This window comes from Alosa pseudoharengus, unplaced genomic scaffold, assembly GCF_046254945.1.
Source record: "Alosa pseudoharengus isolate Yale_2024_CS ecotype anadromous, Long Island Sound unplaced genomic scaffold, YU_APseudo_1.1 YU_APseudo_1.1_scf_22, whole genome shotgun sequence".
Classification (NCBI taxonomy): Eukaryota; Metazoa; Chordata; class Actinopteri; order Clupeiformes; family Clupeidae; genus Alosa; species Alosa pseudoharengus.
Window position 1 is genome coordinate 8,370,973 of NW_027468680.1, and position 20,853 is coordinate 8,391,825.

The 20,853-nt window shown below is 45.2% G+C and overlaps 2 protein-coding genes across 5 annotated transcripts in view; one reads left to right on the forward strand and one right to left on the reverse strand.

The window, feature by feature from the left end:
- The window catches only part of itsn2b (intersectin 2b), a 51,722-nt gene extending 48,796 nt beyond the window's left edge, over positions 1-2,926 (reverse strand). For both annotated transcript variants that reach the window (XM_076300405.1, XM_076300406.1), the window contains exon 1: positions 2,734-2,926. The gene's annotated coding sequence lies outside the window, so the exon portion shown is untranslated. The remainder of the gene's footprint in view (positions 1-2,733) is intronic.
- Positions 2,927-3,782: 856 nt separating this feature from the next.
- cnsta (consortin, connexin sorting protein a) overlaps positions 3,783-20,853 on the forward strand; it is a 40,490-nt gene continuing 23,419 nt past the window's right edge. For 2 of the 3 annotated variants that reach the window (XM_076300407.1, XM_076300409.1), the window contains exons 1-4: positions 3,789-3,869; positions 11,879-12,369; positions 15,717-15,898; positions 19,967-19,997. In XM_076300407.1, the coding sequence (XP_076156522.1) occupies positions 11,985-12,369; positions 15,717-15,898; positions 19,967-19,997 (598 nt within the window). In that variant the 5' untranslated portion in view covers positions 3,789-3,869; positions 11,879-11,984. Of the gene's footprint in view, positions 3,870-11,878; positions 12,370-15,716; positions 15,899-19,966; positions 19,998-20,853 lie in introns of all 3 variants that reach the window. The other variant, XM_076300408.1, reaches the window with a different exon arrangement.

Here is a 20,853-nt window from a genome sequence, read left to right on the forward strand (position 1 = left end):
GATAGATAGATAGATATTATGTTATGAAGGTTATATTGTTAGGAACTGAGCAGCAGTTTAGGAAAACATCAGTAGATGGTCGATTGTCTGACATAGCAGAAAGCTGAGTAATTTCTGGTGTAAGACACAGAATGACGTGAGGCAGGCTGCAATTGGTAAAGATAGATTATGAGCTCATTATTAGGTGTGTTCCCTCGTCGCCACCTTCCAGCAGCCCTGCCAGCCGGGCGGCAAAACTTCCCCAAAACCGTGCCAGCAGAGCAGCGGAGGGCAGAAAGGCTGAGCTCGGTAGAACACAGACAAACAGGAAGCATAATAGGCACAAACAATGTGGCCCCTGCTTTCACCGCCCTCAAAGCGTCTGGAAGACACACACACACACACACACACACACACACACACACACACACACACACACACACACACACACACACACACACACACACACACACACACACACACACACACACACACACACACACACACACACACACACACACACACACACACACACACACACACACACACACACACACACACACACACACACACACACACACACACACACACACACACACACACACACACACACACACACACACACACACACACACACACACACACACACACACACACACGTCCAGGACACAGCAGGGCCCAGGGCAAGGGTTGTAGCACAGGGGGGCCAGTAACACTGGGGCAGCCATGCAACAAGAAGCTGGGTAGCTAGGTAGAGCTGTACAGAGGCAGAACTCACTCCTCAACCCTCACAAAACAAACAAGCAGGCAGGCAACTGAGAGCAGTGATCATAGTTGATCACTTCCATAGCCACTGGGCTCATTAGACTCATTATCATAACCTCAGTGCCATGTTCTGTGGGTGCTTTAGAATTACCATTACACCTCAACCATGTCAAGTCATGGGTCAAGTTTATCAATAAAAGACTTATCCTTACTAAGTCAATAAGGAGAGTGTTTGCTTAAAATTCACCTCAGAGAATTTACTGGAACAGCAACCCAAGAGACCCTGCCATTATTTCACATTCGGTCTCATATTCAAGACATTTGTCATCAGATTTAGGAGGGGCTATACTTTGATGTTATCCACTGTGAACACAGTCAATCTTTGTTCAGTCTGTGTGCTGCAGTTTCCTGCACTAGAGTTTCCTTAAGACGTGACAAGGACGTTGGGACAGTGGACGTGTCTGTAAATTATGCCCAAGGAATGCGGCTTGTTTTCGTTTCCAGGCCAGTTCCATACCCGGAAGCTGAGCTGTCCTTCACCGGACCATCTGGAGCATTGAAGTGCACTGAACTGGAAACAAAAGCAAAGCAAAGAAGGCCTTGAAGGTCTCCATGAAACAGTGAAAAATAGCATGGTTGGTCCCGCATGGGTTTTTTTCTGATAATATTGTGCTACGTGTCTGTCCAGTACGTAAAGCAAGCACGTCCATAACCCTGAAACGCCTTGAATCAATAAAGACAAAAACAAGAATATAACATGCCCAGGGGGTTATGCAGGAGGCCTAACCTATGTTCAACCTTTACAAGGTTATGCAAGCAACATCCAAATGATAACCAAAGTCATTCTGAAATATACTAAACAAATGTACAACTGCAACACAACACACAAAGCTGATGGGTCCTCTTCAGTGATACTGTCATCCAGCTGCAGCATAGCATACACAGCACAAGCTGTGAGATGGACAAGAGGGCGAAGAATTTCAGTGCTGATTCACCGACTGGTGCAGCAACAAGCAGAGCAGAGCAGAGCTGCTCCCTGTGCACCCCTGTCAGAGGCCAGGGCACACTCCCAATAGACCACCAGGGCCACTCAAACAGACAGCCTTGGCAGTCTGCCAGAGGCCCTGGTCATAGGGGTCACTGTGACATGATGGTGAGTTCCATGTACTGTAAGGGCCTGGAGAGTTCTAGTACTGGGAGAGAGGCGGGATTCCGACCTCGCAATCAACCAGGCAGATAGAGCTGGAAAGAAAATGCGACTCTAGTGTCATTCTGGAATGCGTCACAAAACAAACCAAAATGGAACACAACATTATTTTCTTTTGTCACATTCAAAAACTATGAGCCCATCCTCTTTACAACTTCATATAGATTACTCATACCATCTTACTAAGCTGATGTGGAAATGTGTAGGCGACCTGACAAAACAGAGGCTTTGTCTAATGACAGTAGGTACAACACTTAACCTACTCATAAACTTCACGAATGTTTCCATGACAGTGTTATGAACACTGCCATGAAGTGCAGAACGGGCTGATTTGTTAGTGGGTTATTGATGATGATAAACGGTTACATTCCTGGGCTGGCTGACTCAAGCCAGAGTAACAAGTTTGCAACTTGTTGAACAAGTTCTGGGGGGCAGTTTTATTACACGTATCTCCGTAACTCACATTTTAAATCATGTGTAAGCTATTTTAGTGAAGACCCTCTAGTAAAAATTGAGCTTAATCCATAAATGACGTAGCCTACCAAACTTTGAGTCTAGACTGGTCGGGTTTGGAGTGATCCAAACGTCTATCCACACGCAAGTATTAAACACAATGTCACAAAAGTACTGTAACGAATCTGACTGTTACGCAAACAAGCATAATGTATGGCTTTCAACAAATGACTAACAACAAGCAACGCAACGCAACAACATTGGTCATATTCTGTACACACAGTGAGTGAGTTAGCAAAGTCAAAAGCAGTGTAGTAAACGATACTTACTTTTCACAACAGCCGAAAAAGACATAAAAGAGCTGCTAAATGATCCCCAGAGGTTTCCGTTTAAACGAACATTTCCCCCGTCAGTGTCTTCGTTAATCATATGGTGAATGTACAATCCAGAGAGTAATATTTCGGGCGGAATATGATGGGTTTCCAACTGTACCTGTTGCTGATAGCTCTGTCACAAAAACAACATGGCTGACTATTATTCGGCAGCCCAGCCAACCAACCCTTGACTGAAATCCAACACTTCGTAATGGGAGGGTCAGCTGTCTGAAAAGCGGGGTAAGTGAGCAGACACTGCCCTCTCTCTTTCTGTAAGGGCGAAAACGTGTGTTGGCTTAAAAGTTTTGGTTGCACTTCTGTTTTGAAATCCATAATAATATTAAAAGTGGTTCTCATCGCTATACCATTTTGACAGACCCGTTTTCCTAATGCATTGAAATATTCAAATGTTTCAAATGTCATCTCTCCAAAATTGCATGGTAAGAAAAGACAAAGTTGATAGCGAATTTTGCATTAATGGCATCATCAGAAAAAAAGGCCTAGCCTCCTGTAGATGGATAGATAGATACTTTATTGATCCCCAAGGGGAAATTCATGGTCTCAGTAGCATACAGACATCACACACAACATTCACTAAGAGCAGAAAAAGTAATAAAAAGTATATAATATTTTAAAAAAAAAAACACAACTAAGCAATAAGGACAGTAGTACTTGCCAACGACAGAGGAAGAAGCGATATCACAGCATAGTGCTATGATGATTAATGATCTATATATGTTGTTAGACAGCATTGCTTTATTTTCAAATAATTTTCAAATAATTGCAATATTGTGTTTAACACGCTAGCCTACGTTTGTAGCCTCTTACATCCTCCTGGACATTTTGTATACGTCGACGACAATTTCAAAGGGATGACGGTATTAATACGCAAGGTGGCGCCAAACGTCCTCACATTGAGCGGGCCACTAGTTTCCAATGAATGAGCTGAGACTTCCCCGGATAGATGTCAGGAAGCCCACATATCAGCTGAGAAAGAAAACAAATTTCCAGCGGTACCCTGAATGAGTGCATGGCCAGGGACATCTAAAGCGCGCCGTCCACAGAATTCACCTCACCAGATCAAATCAGTCGTAAGTAAACCTAGTCAGTTTTCTTTACAGACTGATAAGGATAAAGAAATACTCCTTGTACGGTTTAGCGTTCCATATCTGTAAAAGAAAAGCCATTTTGGCCGTTTTTCGATATGCTGCTAACCAGCCAGCTAGCTCTTAGCTCATGTTACATTGCGATGTTAGCTTGCAAGCTAGCTTGCTCGTCTGTCATTTAGGAGCCACGAACGACAGCTCCAGTGCTGAATCTGCTTAAGGTCAACAACTGGAGCTCATCAAGTGATGTTTATTTTCGGAATTTAGAAGTCAGTCGCCCTGTTTCAATCACGTTTGTGTAGCCTTATTTTGCAATAGATATGAACATTTTTACCATTTGGCAACCGCATGTAGCCGTCCTGTTGGTCTTGAGCTGAAAGCTAACGTTTGACATAACGTGACATGAAGGCATACGTTGACATGCAGAACGCATTACTAAATTTACGCAGTTAAGTGTTGCTTTCCTTTTACATCAGTTGCAGAATTCTGTTCGTGTCATGCCATGGTTTCCATTGGTCGCTCAGTTTTCAAGCTAACATTACAGTATTTCTTTTTACGGTGTAACGTCTGCGCTGTAATACGCTACATGTCAGTAATGTATCTACTGTAGGCTACTGTATGTAACGTACTAATGTAACGTCAAGTTAGCTAACGTCATGCTTAGCATGGATGCAAATTAAAGATATAACAGCCGTTACGTATTGACAACCAGTATTGAAGCCTGATCGTGTGTGTTTCTTCAATGCAAAATAAGCACACACTTGCGTGTGGTTAAATAACGCCGCCAAAATGACAGCACATGAACATGGGTGTATTGGACATTGTTTTTTTTTTTTTTGTGTCAGGACAAGATGAACAACTAACTCATCTTATTAGCCAACACAGGCCTACATATTTCAGTGACAGCTGCGATATACGCATTCCTAGGCTCAATATTGGACAGAATATGTGGTGACATGAACCAGAGCTTTAGATAGTTTGGTGCTTCTAGGCCGGGTAACTAATGTCAATTTATGTGCCTATGAAAGTGCCCTCTATATACAACCCCCAACACACCCCGTGTTGCTGAATGATTGTTCCACTTGAAGTTACTTGAAGTCTATTTTTACCTGTCGCCTCTTTTCCTTGAGTCTTGTCTAGAGACCCAAGTGATTTTTTTTTTAACCCTTACTTTGGTCCGAAAATAGAGTGACCTAGTTTTGCTTGTCAGTGTTAATATCTTATTAATTACTAATAAATGTGAAAAAATAAGGGAGGGGCTGCACAATGTGTTCTGCTCCATTGTGTTACAGTGACTGCCCTTTTATTTGTAGGTCATTCATTAAAAGTATTTTTTTTCTCACCACTTTCTAGAAGGTGTTCAAGTGTTATCAAGTTCAAGGGGCTATAGATTTGTAATTTTGTATTCTAAACAAGTCCCGACTTCCCCAAGTCATAAAGACCTAAACCTGAGCCCACAATAAAGGACCATATTTGGAGAGCTAGAGGAAAATTACCCCCTTTGACTGGATGTTATGATAGCCTTTGCTAAAGCGAGGCAGTAAGGAGAGAGTGTGCCAATGTCAGTGCACACCAGATGCAACAATGGGAGTTTGGCCAAAGCTCTTGTGATGTAAACAACCTCAGCAGCGCTGACCCAGACGCAAATCCTGTTCCCATGGCAACTCTTGAAAATTACCTCTCATTGTTTTTCGTGGAATCTTGCCCACAAGGCGTTTGAGCCGACACCTTTCTTCCCCAAATCTCTCCTCCCCACCCCAGCCACAGGGATGGCTGTAAACAGGCCCTAACCTGGGAGGGTTTGATATTGTTGATGTTGACGTGAGGTTGTGCCAGCTGTGCGGTTGGGAAGAGTGCTTTTCCCATCAAACCTGTTTGCTGAGACAATGCCAGCACCTCACCGCCAGTCCCCACTTCTGATAGGCTACGTGCACGAAAGGCTCTTCAGCCAGCTCATTTATTTCGGGTGAAGCGTCAGCTGTGTTGTAACGGCATCTTCTGTTATATTCGTCTCTTTACATCTTCACGCTGACACTGAATATCTTGTTTGTCCAATAATAACAATTTTAACAAACGCATAAATCCTTCTTTATTGTAACGTGCTGATTCACTAGGTGCAACACCCAACTGAAAGCTGTTTTAGACAAGTATGGCTTAATGGCATTTTTAATATGTCGTAAGAAAGATGTAGACTGACAAAATCAAACGGTGTAGACAAAATGCTTTTCTTCATGGCATCTTGAGAGTGATGCCTATTTATAGCATTTACCCAGGGAGTCATTAAAAACACAACATCAAAAACAAATCTCTTATGCCCTGGCTGTCTGCAATTAGCAAGAGTCTTGAGAACCCATTGGGAACTGCTCCCAGCAAGCAGCTCTCAGGGATGGGCACGACTGGGTTGGGTTGGGTAATCACCTGCACCTGTAATCATCTGTGTGGAGTTGCATAAGGTGTTGGTGTTGCACTGGCTCGTGTTTGTGTGTGTGAGAGAGAGAGAGAGAGAGAGATCACACTAGGGACTTTTCCAGGAGGCTCCCTCAGAGGATAATGAGTATGGGGAAACACAAAGGCACACATGAATCACAACATGCACAGCAGCATAACAGCTACACACACCACACACGCAAGCACACGCGCATGCGTGCACACACACACACACACAAAAGGAAGCGAGTTGAGGTGAGTCAGATGACAAAATGTGGCAGAAAGGGAGACTATTTGAAGAACATGAGTAGATGTGTGTGTGTGTGTGTGAGTGAGTTCCTGTGTGAGAGGGAGTTAGAGAGAGAGAGAGAGATGGATGTTCTTAGTCAGACGGAAAACATGATAAGACCCATGGGTGTGTGAATGTCTGAGTGTGTCTTAGCTGTGTTAGTGACACCGGTGAAGAGGGGGTATTGAGGGCTGCTGTTACGAGTTATGAGGGGGTGATGGGGGGCTGCTGTTACCAGCAGCTTTATTGATCTCTTCCTTTGAAGGTTGCCTGTAGATGTCTACAGCTGACTCATCTCACAACCAGGACTTCTCATCCATGGCTGCCTGTAAGATGGATGCATTGTAATATTGCTTAATGACAAGGCCAGTAGACACCTGCTTAAAGAGGCAGATTGACTGGCGTCATGATGCAGTCCCAGCAAACAGTAAGGTTTTTGCCTGATGAGTTTGTGTGGTCAGTTCTGAAAGGGAACTTTAAGAAGACTAGTCAACAGGTCCGTGTTTAGCAAAGTGTAACATTGTCATAGAGGAACACCTTGTGAGCGCCACAAAAGCAAGTCCTCGTTTGCGGGCTGACAGGGCAAACCATTGAGCCGGAGTGTTCTCCTGAAGTGGACCTGAGTGGTCCTTGCCTGGCCTATGTAGCTTATGATTGGGCTGGTATGGGTTTTGGTGCTCATCTTTGTTCTGTGTTTCTAACCTGTGCTCTATGTTGCTAACACCAGATGCAACAATTCCTATTATCTTTTTAAATCCTCTTTAAATCACCAGATGCAACTATTCCAATTATTTATCTTTTTAAATCCTCTTTAAATCACCAGATGCAACAATTCCTATTATTTATCTCTTCAAATCCTCTTTAAATCACCAGATGAAGCTATTCCAATTATTTATCTTTTTATTTAGATTTTTATTTGTTTGCCTCACCTGGGGCCTGTACTACGAAGCGGGGTTACTGGCTTATCTGGGTAACTTCGAGAGTAACTTGATCACGTGTGGCTTAACTTCCCGTTTAACCCGTACTACGAAAGGTGGATATGTTTTAACCGAGGTATGCTGCCATGGCAATTTACGCTGCATCTCAAACCTGCTCCGAGCAGGTTATGTTCTTGGTTAACCCGAGGTTTCCGTTAACCACACCCTTTATAAGTACCACCCCTCCACTAACAATTTCTCCCGAGACATGTCGCGTACCTGGATGATCCATACGACATTGGAGCACAAATCGTGAGGGACTCTCTTCGCAGGGCGAGGGGTTTTACAGACCGCCAGAAAATATATATAGCCTACCCGGACGATATTCTCTATGAAGATATAGATTGTCAGCCGAGGGAATTCGTTATCTTTGTCAGAATGATCTAGGAAGACGTCTCATAGCAATGCCCGTACGTGGACATTCATGTATTCCATTGGTGATGCTGAACATCTGAGCAAGAATAGCCTACTGTATGTCCGAAAATAAATCGGACATTGGCCTACAGTATGCTGAACATCTGAGCAAGAATAAATCGGACATATAGTAGGCCTAATAAATTAAAATCACCATTTTAACAAACGTATTGAATTGAATGTCATATTACTGTACCCTGCACATAAAGGCTACACATTTCCACAGCACCAGAATCCGACCGAATGCCTCCCTCAACCCCTTCCACAATCGGCCTTCCACTATTATTTGCGATGGCCAACTCCTCTGCTACTGTAAAACACTCTGGTGCCTTACAGTAGTGTTCAAAGACACCTTTTTCTTGTTAGCTGTAAAACAGAGGCCAAGTGAAGGCTATAAGCATAGGCCTACATGTTTTCATAATTAAGAAATATTAATGCAAGCTATGACTATATAAACCACTATTCTGAATAATGTGTTTGTGTTTCATTTTCACCTGCTGCCATGTGCGTTTGGCAATGGTGTTGCATCTGAAATGTTCACAGGATTAGGCATACACTAAATCAGTCAATGGGGCTACTTAAACATTCAATTATCCTTATTACTGTAATCTATATGCCCGCATTTCTATGAACTCAAAATAAATAAGCAATTTAATTATTTAAACTCATTAAATACATTCTGCAAGCTATTAATCCTCCGTATTTGAAGAACATGTGGACATAAAACTTTACTTTTAGGCATTTAGGCTACCCGATCTGCAATACGTTGCCAACAGCCTTGCCTTGCTTTGTTCACTACAGACGTATTTGATTTTTGTCGTAGAGTGGGTTTTAATTCCTCATAACTTGTCATAATAATTGTGCATTCCTCATCCGTAAAATAAGGTGAACGCGTCATCACTGAAAGTGGTGATTTGCGCTGCAACCCGCCCCTTTTATGTGAAGGCGCACAAACTCCAATGAGGTCAACCCCGGCTCAATAAATCAACTTCATAATCAGCGTCGTAGTACCGATTAACACCACTAAAGATAACCAGGTTTTGTCAACCCTGGTTTAACAAAGTAACCCTGGGTTACACCTGGGTAGGTTAAGCTCCCTTCGTAGTACAGGCCCCTGTAAAGAACTTCGAATAAAGTGCAAATTAAGTGACTTGGCTTGACTTGACCCTGTGCTGCTGCTGACATTTGCTGAGCTGCACTGAAGGCTGTGTTGTTCATGCTGCCCTGTACTGTACTGTTGGCTGCATTCGTGTCTGTGCTGTTGTTGGCTGCATTCGTGTCTGTGCTGTTGTTGGCTGCATTCGTCTCTGTGCTGTTGTTGGCTGCATTCGTGTCTGTGCTGTTGTTGGCTGCATTCGTGTCTGTGCTGTTGTTGGCTGCATTCGTGTCTGTGCTGTTGTTGGCTGCATTCGTGTCTGTGCTGTTGTTGGCTGTGTCCGTGCCTGTGGCCTCTGTCTGTGTTGTGGCTCTGGTCCGTTCACCACCTGTGTTCGGTGCTCTTCCCTGCTCACCTTTGCTGTGCTGGACTGAGGACTGAGGGCTGAGGGCTGGGGTCATGGCTGTGCTGCTAACTGCCGTCGTTCACTGCTAACCCATTCTGGTACTGACCTCTGCGCTGTGATGGATTCTATGCTGCTAACCCATTTTTGTAGTACTGATCTCTCTGTGCTGTGATGTGCACTAATGCTGCTGTCCTGTGCTCTTTGGTTCTGACCTCTGTGCGGTGACGTGTTCTCTCTATGCTGCTGCTAACGGTCGACTTTGCTTTGTCCTGTCCTGTGCTGTGTACTGTAGTACTGACCTCTGTGCGGTTACCTGTTCTCTCATTGTGCTGCTGCTGCTAACATGCGCTCTTTGGTTCTGACCTGTGTTGTGTGTGTAAGATTGACCTCTATTGACCTCTATGCTGTGCCTTGAACTCTATGCTGCTGCTGACCTGTGCTCTGTGTAGATGGTGTGCGTGTGGCTTCACATTCCTATTTCCAGTCACATATTTCCCCTTATCATGTTCCAACTCTGTGAATGATCTCTGGGCTGTCTTGCCTTGCCAGGCTCTTTTTGGCTTTACATGTGTGGTCTTTTGCTATGTTGTGAAAGTCATGTCATAAATGTGTGTGTGTGTGCGTGTGTGTGTATAGATAGATAGATAGATAGATAGATAGATAGATAGATAGATACACACACACACACACACACACACATACATACATACATACATACATACATACTTTATTGATCCCCAAGGGGAAATCGTGTGTGTGTGTGTGTGTGTGCGCACTCCTCCACCTTCTGTTTTGATGAGGTTAGAGTTGTCAATTGTATGGTCCAGCTGACCCTTCAATGTAATAAAAAATAAATATAAAAACCTCCATTACAGACATTACAGACTGCATATAGGCCAGTATCACAATAGATTTACAGTATTGCAACTGCAGTGTTACGGTCAGAGTTGTGTTTAAGTCTTCTAACTGCAGTATGATGATATCTCCATTCGGCAGATGGCAGGAGCTGTGCTCTCAGCCCACTGCAGAGAAACCACGGCACTGCCATGAACCAGATGAACCGTGAGCACTCATTTAAAGAGGCCTAAAGTTATAATTAAGATAAACACACGCAGGAGTTTATAGTCTTCCTCCACTCTCCACAAGACTCACAATAGAAAGTCAGGAAACGCACCAGTCTGTGCAGTGATTTAATTAGTTAACACACACACACACACACACACACACACACAGTTTTACTCAAGGGTTTTGAGTCAGAGTGAGACTCGTGTTTTTAGTGGTATTGTTTTCATTGTGAGGAGTACAGAGGGATGCTAATGGCCAGTGTGGAATGACGCCAGACCTGTTCCTCTGAAAGTTAGCAATTCCTGTTTAATCAGGCACAGATTAGACTCTGCAGCGGAGACTGTGAGCGTAAGAGTGCGAGCGTGTGAGTATGTGTGTGTGTGTGTGAGTGAGAGAGAGATTTTGCTGAGTGAAACTGCATTTAACTTGAGGCAGACGTAGGCCAGTACTCTTTACCACAGACTGATGTCTTCTACATCTATGTTCTGCAGCCAAATGGAACATTAGCAGTGCATAGTGTTCTCATTTGGAGTGTACCTTTACATTAGTTGACACATTGTAACTCGTTAATTATCCTATCAGTGAGCCTGGCTGAACAGGTGTAAATGTGAGCCTTCTCTGCCTGTAGTTTTTAAGCTACTACAATTAGCTCCCAATAATAATCAATAGTTACACCATTAACTGGCTACACCAGGCGCAAGAGCACTAGTCTTCTAAAACTATTTGCTCTGCAAACGGAATGCTTGGTGTAGCCTGGCTGTTAGACTGTTAAGCAAACTCAATATGCGGTGGGTTATTTTATGCACATGTGATGTGATGGGATCTGGAAAAACCAATCACAGGTTAAAAATCCTTGATTTCTGCTCCGTTTCAATACGGTTTCAACCCTCTCTGGTAAAATTTAAAAAATCCTGGATGTTGCTAGGATGGTATCAGAATCATAAGTTGGTGAAATTTCACCACGTGATGGGTTTTCCCAGATCCCATCACATATGCTTACATTAGCAATCAGCATTCATGCAGTTTTTGGCAACGTTTCCCTTGGTGTATGTGTAAGAAATAGGCAAAAAATACACAATAAGTTATGATAACCAAGAATACACACATTGTACCAGTTTCTTGGGCATTTACTCTATTCTTAGAGTAAAACTTCAATGAACATTAATAAAGATCTTTTAGTCAAAACTAAGGCTAAGTTGAATTTACAGGAAACCATCCCAGTAAGATTAAGACTTCAGGCTGTAGCCCTGATAATGCTAAAGGACATTTAGGACGCGTAGGACTCGTCAGGCAAACCAACAGCCTTATTCTCTCTCCCAGCAGCCAGCCAGCCAGCCAGGCACCAGGTACCAGGTACCGGGCACCGGGCAGGAGAAAGGCCAGGGCGTGTCTCTCTGAGCTGCATGGTCATCAGCCCCAGCAGCCAATGGACGAGGGACAAGCTCAGGGCGAGGAGCCCGTGAGGCGCGGTCAGGGAGGAGCGGACCTCCTCCGCAACCACGGCGACCACCCCGCGTCCGTGTCGCCGCCGGCGTCAGGCCTGCACAGCCCGGACGAGAACCAGAACCAGCTGATGGAGGAGGGCGAGGAGGTGGTGCGGGGATCGCACGGGAGGAGGAGCCAACTGCTCGAACAGCAGGACTCCGTCAACAACAACGGCAGCTGTGAGGAAGAGGAGGAGAGGGTGGGAGAGGAGGAGGAGGACAGCTCCAAAGTGGAGGAGGAAGATGAGGAAGAGGACAGTAACAGCGGAGCCTTCTCACCGGATCCTGACAGCCAAATCAGAGACTCTTCCTCTTGTAGTCCTACAGGTAAAGAAAACATGCAATGTCTACTAGCACTAAAGGTTTAAAAATACAATCAAACTGGTTACAATTAACCATCCAGCTGATGGACCAACTGCTAAAGCACACAGTGGCCAAGTTAAATGGACAAAAGCACACGTTCCTCAGGTGAAAGTTGCACCACCTACACACACACCCACACACACCCACACACACCTACACACACCCACACACACCCACACACACCCACACACACACCCCTACACACACACCTGCACACACACCTGCACACACACCTGCACACACACCTGCACACACACCCACACACACCTGCACACACACCCACACACACCTGCACACACCTACACACACACCTACACACACACCAGGAGATGGAGAACTGGAACAGGTAGAGCAGGTGAGAGTGTCAGCACAGAGAGCACAGGTGATATACTTATACGTTAGACCTCTGGTAGTCCCGGCGATACATCACACATTTAGATAGGTGAAGCAAACACATAGATTCCAACAGGTAAATCAGGTATGCAGTCCATACAGTGCAAATACACAACCTCTTGACATTGTTTAACATGCATATCACGCATAACACACAGTAGATCACTTTACACCTGCTGAACCTAGATAAAGCACCCATTCCAAGATAACATTGAACGCAGCCATAACTCTATGATCCCAGATTCTGATATATTTCTACCCTCCCTCATACATAATTAGCTCAATGGCATCGCTTATCTCCATCTGTAGAATACCTTATGCTTATGTGTTGCAACCAGCTATGCGCACGTGTAGAGGTCAGCCTTTGAAATCCGTGGATTATTGCATTACCCTACTTGCGAGCTGTAATTCAGATTGAACCATTTTTGAAAAAGGAGCCTCGTTTTACCCAAGCTCTTCTGCATCTTGTGCATTGCGTGAAGAGAGTGTCCTATTTCTTTTTTTCTCAGCTGATGTTGTGGTTTTCTTTATCCTGGAGAGTTGAGCAGTTTGGTGGCCTCAGGTGCTGTGATCGGGAGAACAGCTGATGCACATAAAGCCACCACCAGCTTGGGTCTCACCAGAGATGTCTGTAATGCAGAGAGCTACTCTGTATGTCTCTGTATGTTATTATTATTTATCTGCCACTTGAAATGCCCTCAGAGAAACACCGTCCAGAAAACAATTTGTCCACATAGATTTTGAAGACTAAGGGTGACCAGGTGGTGGACTAGCACAGAGGGCCTTTCTGTGTTTCTGTGGCTGCCATGAAACACAGTGCTTGCATGTGCAAGACTATATGACATTCATTTTTAAGGAAACTCAACAAAAGAGAGTGTGTGTGTGTGTGTGTGTGTGTGTGTGTGTGTGTGTGTGTGTGTGTGTTACTCTGTGCACGTGTGTGTGTGTGTGTGTGTGTGTGTGTGTGTGTGTGTGTGTGTGTGTGTGTTACTCTGTGCACGTGTGTGTGTGTGTTACTCTGTGCACGTGTGTGTGTGTGTGTTACTCTGTGCACGTGTGTGTGTGTGTGTGTTACTCTGTGCACGTGTGTGTGTGTGTTACTCTGTGCACGTGTGTGTGTGTTTTACTCTGTGCACACGTGTGTGTGTGTGTGTGTTACACTGTGCACACGTGTGTGTGTGTGTTACTCTGTGTGTGAGTGTGTAAGTGCGTGTTCGTTACTCTGTGTGTGTGTGTGTGGGGTATAATGTGACGGGTCAGTGAGTGCAGTCAGTGCAGCATTTCCCTGGTGTTGCTTAATCATCTCTTATGTGGCATCCTGCCGGTCACCTCGGTAATGCTGTTGCTAATCACCCCTGAGCTGATCAGAGGCAACCAAAGGGCTGATAAGGCCTCTGTCCCTCCGTCTTACTGACCATCAGACTCGTCTTGCTGTGTGTCCAGTCTGGCATGCAGTCCTGGAGCTAACTTTACAGAGGCCGTGGAGATGAGACGTCTCTTTTTTGGACTGTGGTCTGTGAGTGTCCTCTACTCTCTTTTTCCCTGCAGCATTCTGGTTTTTGATTGGGTGTTTTACTTCAGGTGTCGTCACACTGAGGGGTTTGTTAATCAACAGTTGAAAAAGCATTTCACGGTTGCTTTCGTGGTCACTAATTAATTACACTTCACAGGATTGTGGAACAATTTTTGAATGTGTATTAAAACCATGAAGTGTTGCAGGCAGTTCTGTATAAATATGAAGCGCTCTGTTGATGTGAATCACTGCACTTATTTAAAAGAGTTATTTAGTTCATAGAGCTTTTATATGGAAGAGCCTCTGTGAGAAGGCCCTACAGGGCCGAAGTTTGTGTTCTTCAGTGTGGTGTGTTCATCAGTGCAGTATCCAAGAGAGAGATGACTCAGACCGTATTGTAAACAAAAATGCCAAACAGATACTCCAACTATGTGAAAGCCTAGGTCTCTTCATAGCTAATGGTAGAAAAGGGTGACTCTGGGTAGGTTCACCTACTGCTCCCATCTCGGCAACAGCATTGTAGACTATGCTATTACTGATGTTGATCAAAGTTTAAAATATGATATATATGTATAAATATGAAGCGCTCTGTTGATGTGAATCACTTCACTTATTTAATAGAAAGTTATTTACTCCATAGAGCTTTTATATGGAAGAGCCTCTGTGCTTGAGAAGGCCCTACAGGGCCGAAGTGTTTATGTTCTTTGGAGTGGTGTGATCATCAGTGCAGTATCTTAGAGAGAGAGAGAGAGAGAGACACACATAGCTGACATACATCTCATTCCACTCTGGCCGTTCCTCCCCAGCCCTCGCCCACGGCCCCAGATCTTACCAGGGATAACTAGCTGACACAGCTCCCCTGCGGCCTAAGCATGTGGATATGCTCATTGCCTCTGTGGCTGGAATTTGCACTTGCATAGGGTGGTGCCACATCACAGGTGGAGATTGGGGGGGGGGGGGGGGGTAGAGAACCCAGGGAAACACAAGTGATGACCACTGCCTTTAAACTGTGGCTGTTGCCTCTTTAGGTAGAACCCCCCCCCCCACACACACACACACACACACACACACACACACACACACACACACACACACACACACACACACACACACACAATCCCTCTCACAGACACCCCCCAAACACACATCCCACCTTGTTCATCTTCACTCTGCTGTATCTTGTGTGATTCTAGTCAACCAGACCAATGACTGTATATTACTGTACTGTAGATCCAGAGATACATTGGCACAGACAGACTGGAAATGATAGAGCATTCAGAGCAGAGAGGGCTGGAGCACTGACAGTGGAGGGGTGTCAGAGAGAGGTTGCGGAAGTGTACAGTAAGCAGCTTCTCAGATAACCTGTATGTTTCCTGTGTGTGTGTGTGTGTGTGTGTGTTTGCAGGTGTTGAGGAGCTGGTGAGCAGTCCCGAGGAGTGTCCACAGGTTGGCAGTGTAGAGGTCCATGCAGAGGAGGGGGATGGCCTGAGGCCGACGGGAGGTGGTCTCCCCGGCTCCTCACCTGCCCCTGCGCTTGACCTGGGGGAACCCTGTGACAACGCCCTGCTGCCCCACCGCCTACACCAGGTCTCCGTCACACCACCATTAGTCAATTTAATTCACTATAGCCCAACGTTACTTTATTCTTCACAGATACCTCTCCATCTCCCTCTCTCTCTCTCTCTCTCTCTCTCTCTCTCTCTCTCTCTCTCTTTTCCTCTTCTCTTTCTCTCTCTCTTCTCTCTTCTCTTCTTCTCTCTCTCTCTCTCTCTTCTCTCTCTCTCTCTCTCTCTTCTCTCTTCTCCTCTTCTCTCTCTCTCTCTCTCTCTCTCTCTCTCTTGATACTGTCCTTTGTGCCTCTCTCTCTCACTGTGTCTTTTCTGCTGCCATCTTCTTCTCTCCAGACCTCTCACCTGCTCTCGGTCACCCTCACTTCAGTTCAGTTCAGTTCAGAGTTGCTTTATCAGCTTTACCAAAGCACAAAAAACAGTAAACGCAACACTGACTGGGGGAAAAATAGAACAACCTTGAAACGTCGATATACAGGGAGACAGAATGAACAGTAACAGGAGAAGTCCAGGTCCAGCACCAGGTGTCTGTCACACCACCATTGTCCACTCTCTCACTCGCTCTCTGTACACACACACACACACACACACACACACACACACACACACACCTGTCTCTTTCACTGTGTGTCTCTTTCTCTCTGTCTCTCATACTCTCTCTCACTGTTTTTTTCTCTCTCTCTCTTGTCCTAGATCTCTGGCTTGCACTATTGGTCCCACTCACTCACTCTCTCTCTCACTCACTCACTCACACACACACACACACACACACATGCATTTCCTCTGGTTCCTTTCTCCTCCAGTTCTGTCTTTCCTTGGCTGTATAGCGTACTCGAGCTCCATCTCGAGCTCCACCTGTCTCTCCCTCACATTCCCTCTCCACTTTATTGCTGTCTTCTATCATTCCAAGTGTGTCACTCTGTCTGTGGTTCATTTGGCCTCCTTCCCCTTTTTTGATTGTTTAGATTTCTTCTCTTTCTCCATCCCTCTCTCTCTCTCTCTCTCTCTCTCTCTCTCTCTCTCTCTCTCTCTCTCTCTCTCTCTCTCTCTCTCTCTCTCTCTCTCTCTCTCTCTCTCTCTCTCTCTCTCTCTCTCTCTCTCTCTGTTCTGTCCATTCAGTCTAATGAGCCCGTGGCAGTAATATTGTTCGTTGAAATATGTAGGTTCTTTCTCCAGGTGTGTGTGTGTGTGAGTGAGAGAGAGAGAGAGAGAATGTTGTTTGTGAAAGGAGTATCTTCTCTTTAGCCATTAATTAAACACATTGATCTGTGTTGAACAATTGAACAAATGAACAATTGTTGAGAATTGCTTTAAAACTTAAACTGTTTACCATATTGTTAGTCGCTTTGGCTAAAAATGCGTCAGCCAAATGTAATGTAATGTAATGTAATGTAATCTGTTTAATGGCCTGTTGCCTGCAGCCGAGCCCACTGAAGATCTCTGATTGGCTGTGCAGTGCTTAGCACTGAGGTCTCCATGATTCAGTGATGCCGAGGGAAGTTTTAAACGTCAGTGCTGCTGCTGGCCGTGAGCTCCCCATCACTCTGCACCATGTGTGGTGTGCAGCGAGCAGCGAGCAGTGATGTCATACAAGCCAAACGCTTCATTTCCTGATTTGTGCACTCCCAAGCCAGGCCTTGTCTCCCAGGGCTCAACATGATTCGTATCATTTGTACGCCTCAGTTGTAAAGGGCAGCATTATACCTGAGTGGAGCGTTGGCATGAGCTAAATACCTTCAGTCACTGCGTTATACACAGTTACTAAAATGTGGAGACCCGTATCAGGGTGTTGTGTTGTATGTGAGTATAATAATAATAATAAGCTTTATTTGTATAGCACCTTGCATACACAGAATGCAGCTAAAAGTGCTTTACATTTGAAGCGCTTACATTTGGAGCTGCTCCGCTTTGCTTGTGAAGCACTTTTGGCACAATTAAAAGATTAGCATGGGGAAGATCTAAGGTTCCTTTGTGGTTGATAAGATATTAAAAACTCAGAGATATATGAAGGTGCTTTGCCATTCAGAGCTTTGTAAGTAATTAACAGAACTTTAAAATTCTATAGGAAACAGGGAGCTAGTGCAGTTCAGCTAACACAGGGGTGATGTGCTCGCTCTTCTTGGTCTTAGTTAAAAGTCTAGGAGCAGAGTTCTATATGAGTTCCAATTTCTTTATATGCTTTTTTGGAAGACCAGTAAAAAGTGAATTGCAGTAATAATGGACTAGTTTCTCTGCATCTTGTTGAAAAACACACTTTGGCAATGTTTCTCAGGTGGAAATAAGCGGTCTTGCCGTATGCAATCTCTTGTTTCTCAGGGGTGAATATTTAAAAAGGGACAGAGAAAGGGAGGGCAGGATGTTTCTGATTTTTGGGAGATAAAGATAAACATCATCAAATTGCAGGATAGTGCTGCTGGAGTTCCCACTGTGACCAGGAGGGGGTGCTACCCCCTCAGTGGCCTCAGGTCTGAGAAGAGGATGCCTGACGCTTCGGTTGGCCTCCAGCAGGCTCTTTCTCTCTCTCTTTCTTTCTTTCTCTCTTTCTTTCTTTCTTTTTTTCTTTCTTTCTTTCTCTCTCTCTCTCTCTCTCCCTCTCCCTCTCTCTCTCTCTCTCCTCACAGAGTGTAGTTAACCATTAACCAGGGCGACTGACTGAACTGCCTCGGTCATCCCCTCTCTCACTATCTTTTCCTTATACACACATTTGCTTTCTCTTTTGTATCTATTTCTCTGCTTCTCCCTCTTTCCCTCCACTCTTCTCTCTCTCGCTCTTTCTCTCTCTCTCATACATACAGTATATTTAGTTTATCTCCTTGTCATCTATTTTCATTCCTCCCTCTCCTTCCCTACCTCTTTCTCTTCTTTCCATCTTTCCTTCACCCCTTCTCTCTTTTCTCCCCCTCTCCCTTTTCTCTTTCTCTCTCTCTCTCTCTCTCTCTCTCTCTCTCTCTCTCTCTCTCTCTCTCTCTCTCTCTCATACATACAGTATATTTAGTTTCTCTCCTTGTCATCTATTTTCATTTTCTCTCTATCTCTATCTCTCATTCTCATTTCCTCCCTCCCTCTCCTTCCCTCCCTCTTTCTCTTCTTTCCATCTTTCCTCCCCCTCTCCCCTCTCTCTCTCTCTCTCTCTCTCTCTCCCCCTGGCTCTATACTAATTCAGCAGACTCCCAGTGCTCTCCAGAAGCAGAGCAGAGACAAAAAGAACGGTGTATTTTCTGACCTGGCGTTTCCACAGGCTACTAGTCATGATGTTCTGTTTCACTGTAATCACACCCTGATGTGCCGTGGTACCCTAGCCTGAAAATACCACATCTCATATTGCTTAAATTAATTCTGTTTCCCTCCTGTGTTGTCCATTTCTGGAAGGGGAGACACAGTGTGTGTGTGTGTGTGTGTGTGTGAGTGTGTGTGTGTGTGTGTGTGTGTGTGTGTGTGTCTCTCTGTCTGTGTCTGTATTTCTCTCTTTCATTGCACTGCCCCCATTTGCACATGTTTTCTGGCACCTTGCACACATGCATGAACTACGTGATTCATGTTTATGTAAAACAGCCCTAGTGAGTCTGCGTGTGTGAGGGGGAAGGATTGAGTGTGAGAAGGAGAGGGAAAGAGAGAGGGAAGGAGGCAGATGAATTGAGAGAGAGAGAGAAAAAGAGAGAGATAGACAGAGCAAGAGAGAGATGAATCGGTTGAAAGACGGAGGTCACTCCCCTCCTCTCTACTCCACTCCCACTCTCTCCGGCTGTGTGAGCCGCTCTTGTCTTGTGCCGAGCTGGTCTGTGTGAGCCGAGTGCAGTTTGAGCCGAGCTGGTCTGTGTGAGCCGAGTGCAGTTTGAGCCTGTGTGCTCTCAGTCCTCAGTCTCCTGGACCCTGGACACACTCAAGCTGCCTCTCTCACACAGCATTCGCTCGGCTCTGACCCGCACACACACACACACACACACACACACGTAGGTATCACCTCTCACTTGGTGAGTGGATTATTTGATTGATATGTTGTTAATTTGCTGCAATGGAAAATAATGTACTGTTAAATAATATGTGGTTTTTTTCTCTCTCTCTTTGTTCCTAATTTTGTCATTTGCAGATTGCTGAAGCCTTAGTCCTTGAAGAAGATTGTATCCTTACCAGACTGTGTGTGTGTCTGTGTGTGTGTGTGTGTGTGTGTGCGTGTGTGCGCTCGTATGAACAGTATATGTCTAGTATGTATGTTTATGTGTAGTACTGTAGTGTGTGTGTGTGTAGTGCATGTCAATGAGTCACCTCACTTGTCGTATGGTATTTTGTCTGTAATTATGTTCCATTAGGCCATGACGGAACACATAGCAAATGTCAGTGTGTGTGTGTGTGTGTGTGTGTGTGTGTGTGTGTGTGTGTGTGTGTGTGTGTGTGTGCAGCCACGGCAGCTGTCTCTGCTGTCTGTGGACGCGTGCATGCGCGTGCCTGTTAAACTCCTTCAGGCTACGGTGCCTCCTTGAGGCGCTATGGAGATGCACTTCACCTTTTGCCCTCTGGTGGCACAGTACGGTAAAGCACCCCCAGCAGCCGGCCCTTTAATCCCATTTGCTCAGGCTTTGACCTGGAGTTTTGGGTTTCCGTGGGATCAGGGGCTCCTCTGGGCCAGATCTGGCCTGCATCCGGGCGTCTCGTGATGGAGGTGGCAGCGGGCGGTGAGAGGATACGGGGGGGGGGGGGGTTGGCTGGGCATGCATGCATGTCTTGAGGGGACTGGGAGCAGTTAAACCACAAGGCTTAACTCAACCTTTGGCTGACTGACTGGAGAGGAGAGGGACACACAGAGACTCTTATGTTTATGGATGTCACTGTGAGATAATCCCACAATTTATATTCCACTCAAACTGAAAGAGTTTGACTGTGTGTGTGTGTGTGTGTGTTGTGTGTGCGTGTGTGTGTGTGTGTGTGGCCTCAACCACCCACAGACATATGGGAATCATGTCTTTCACCATTATGGTG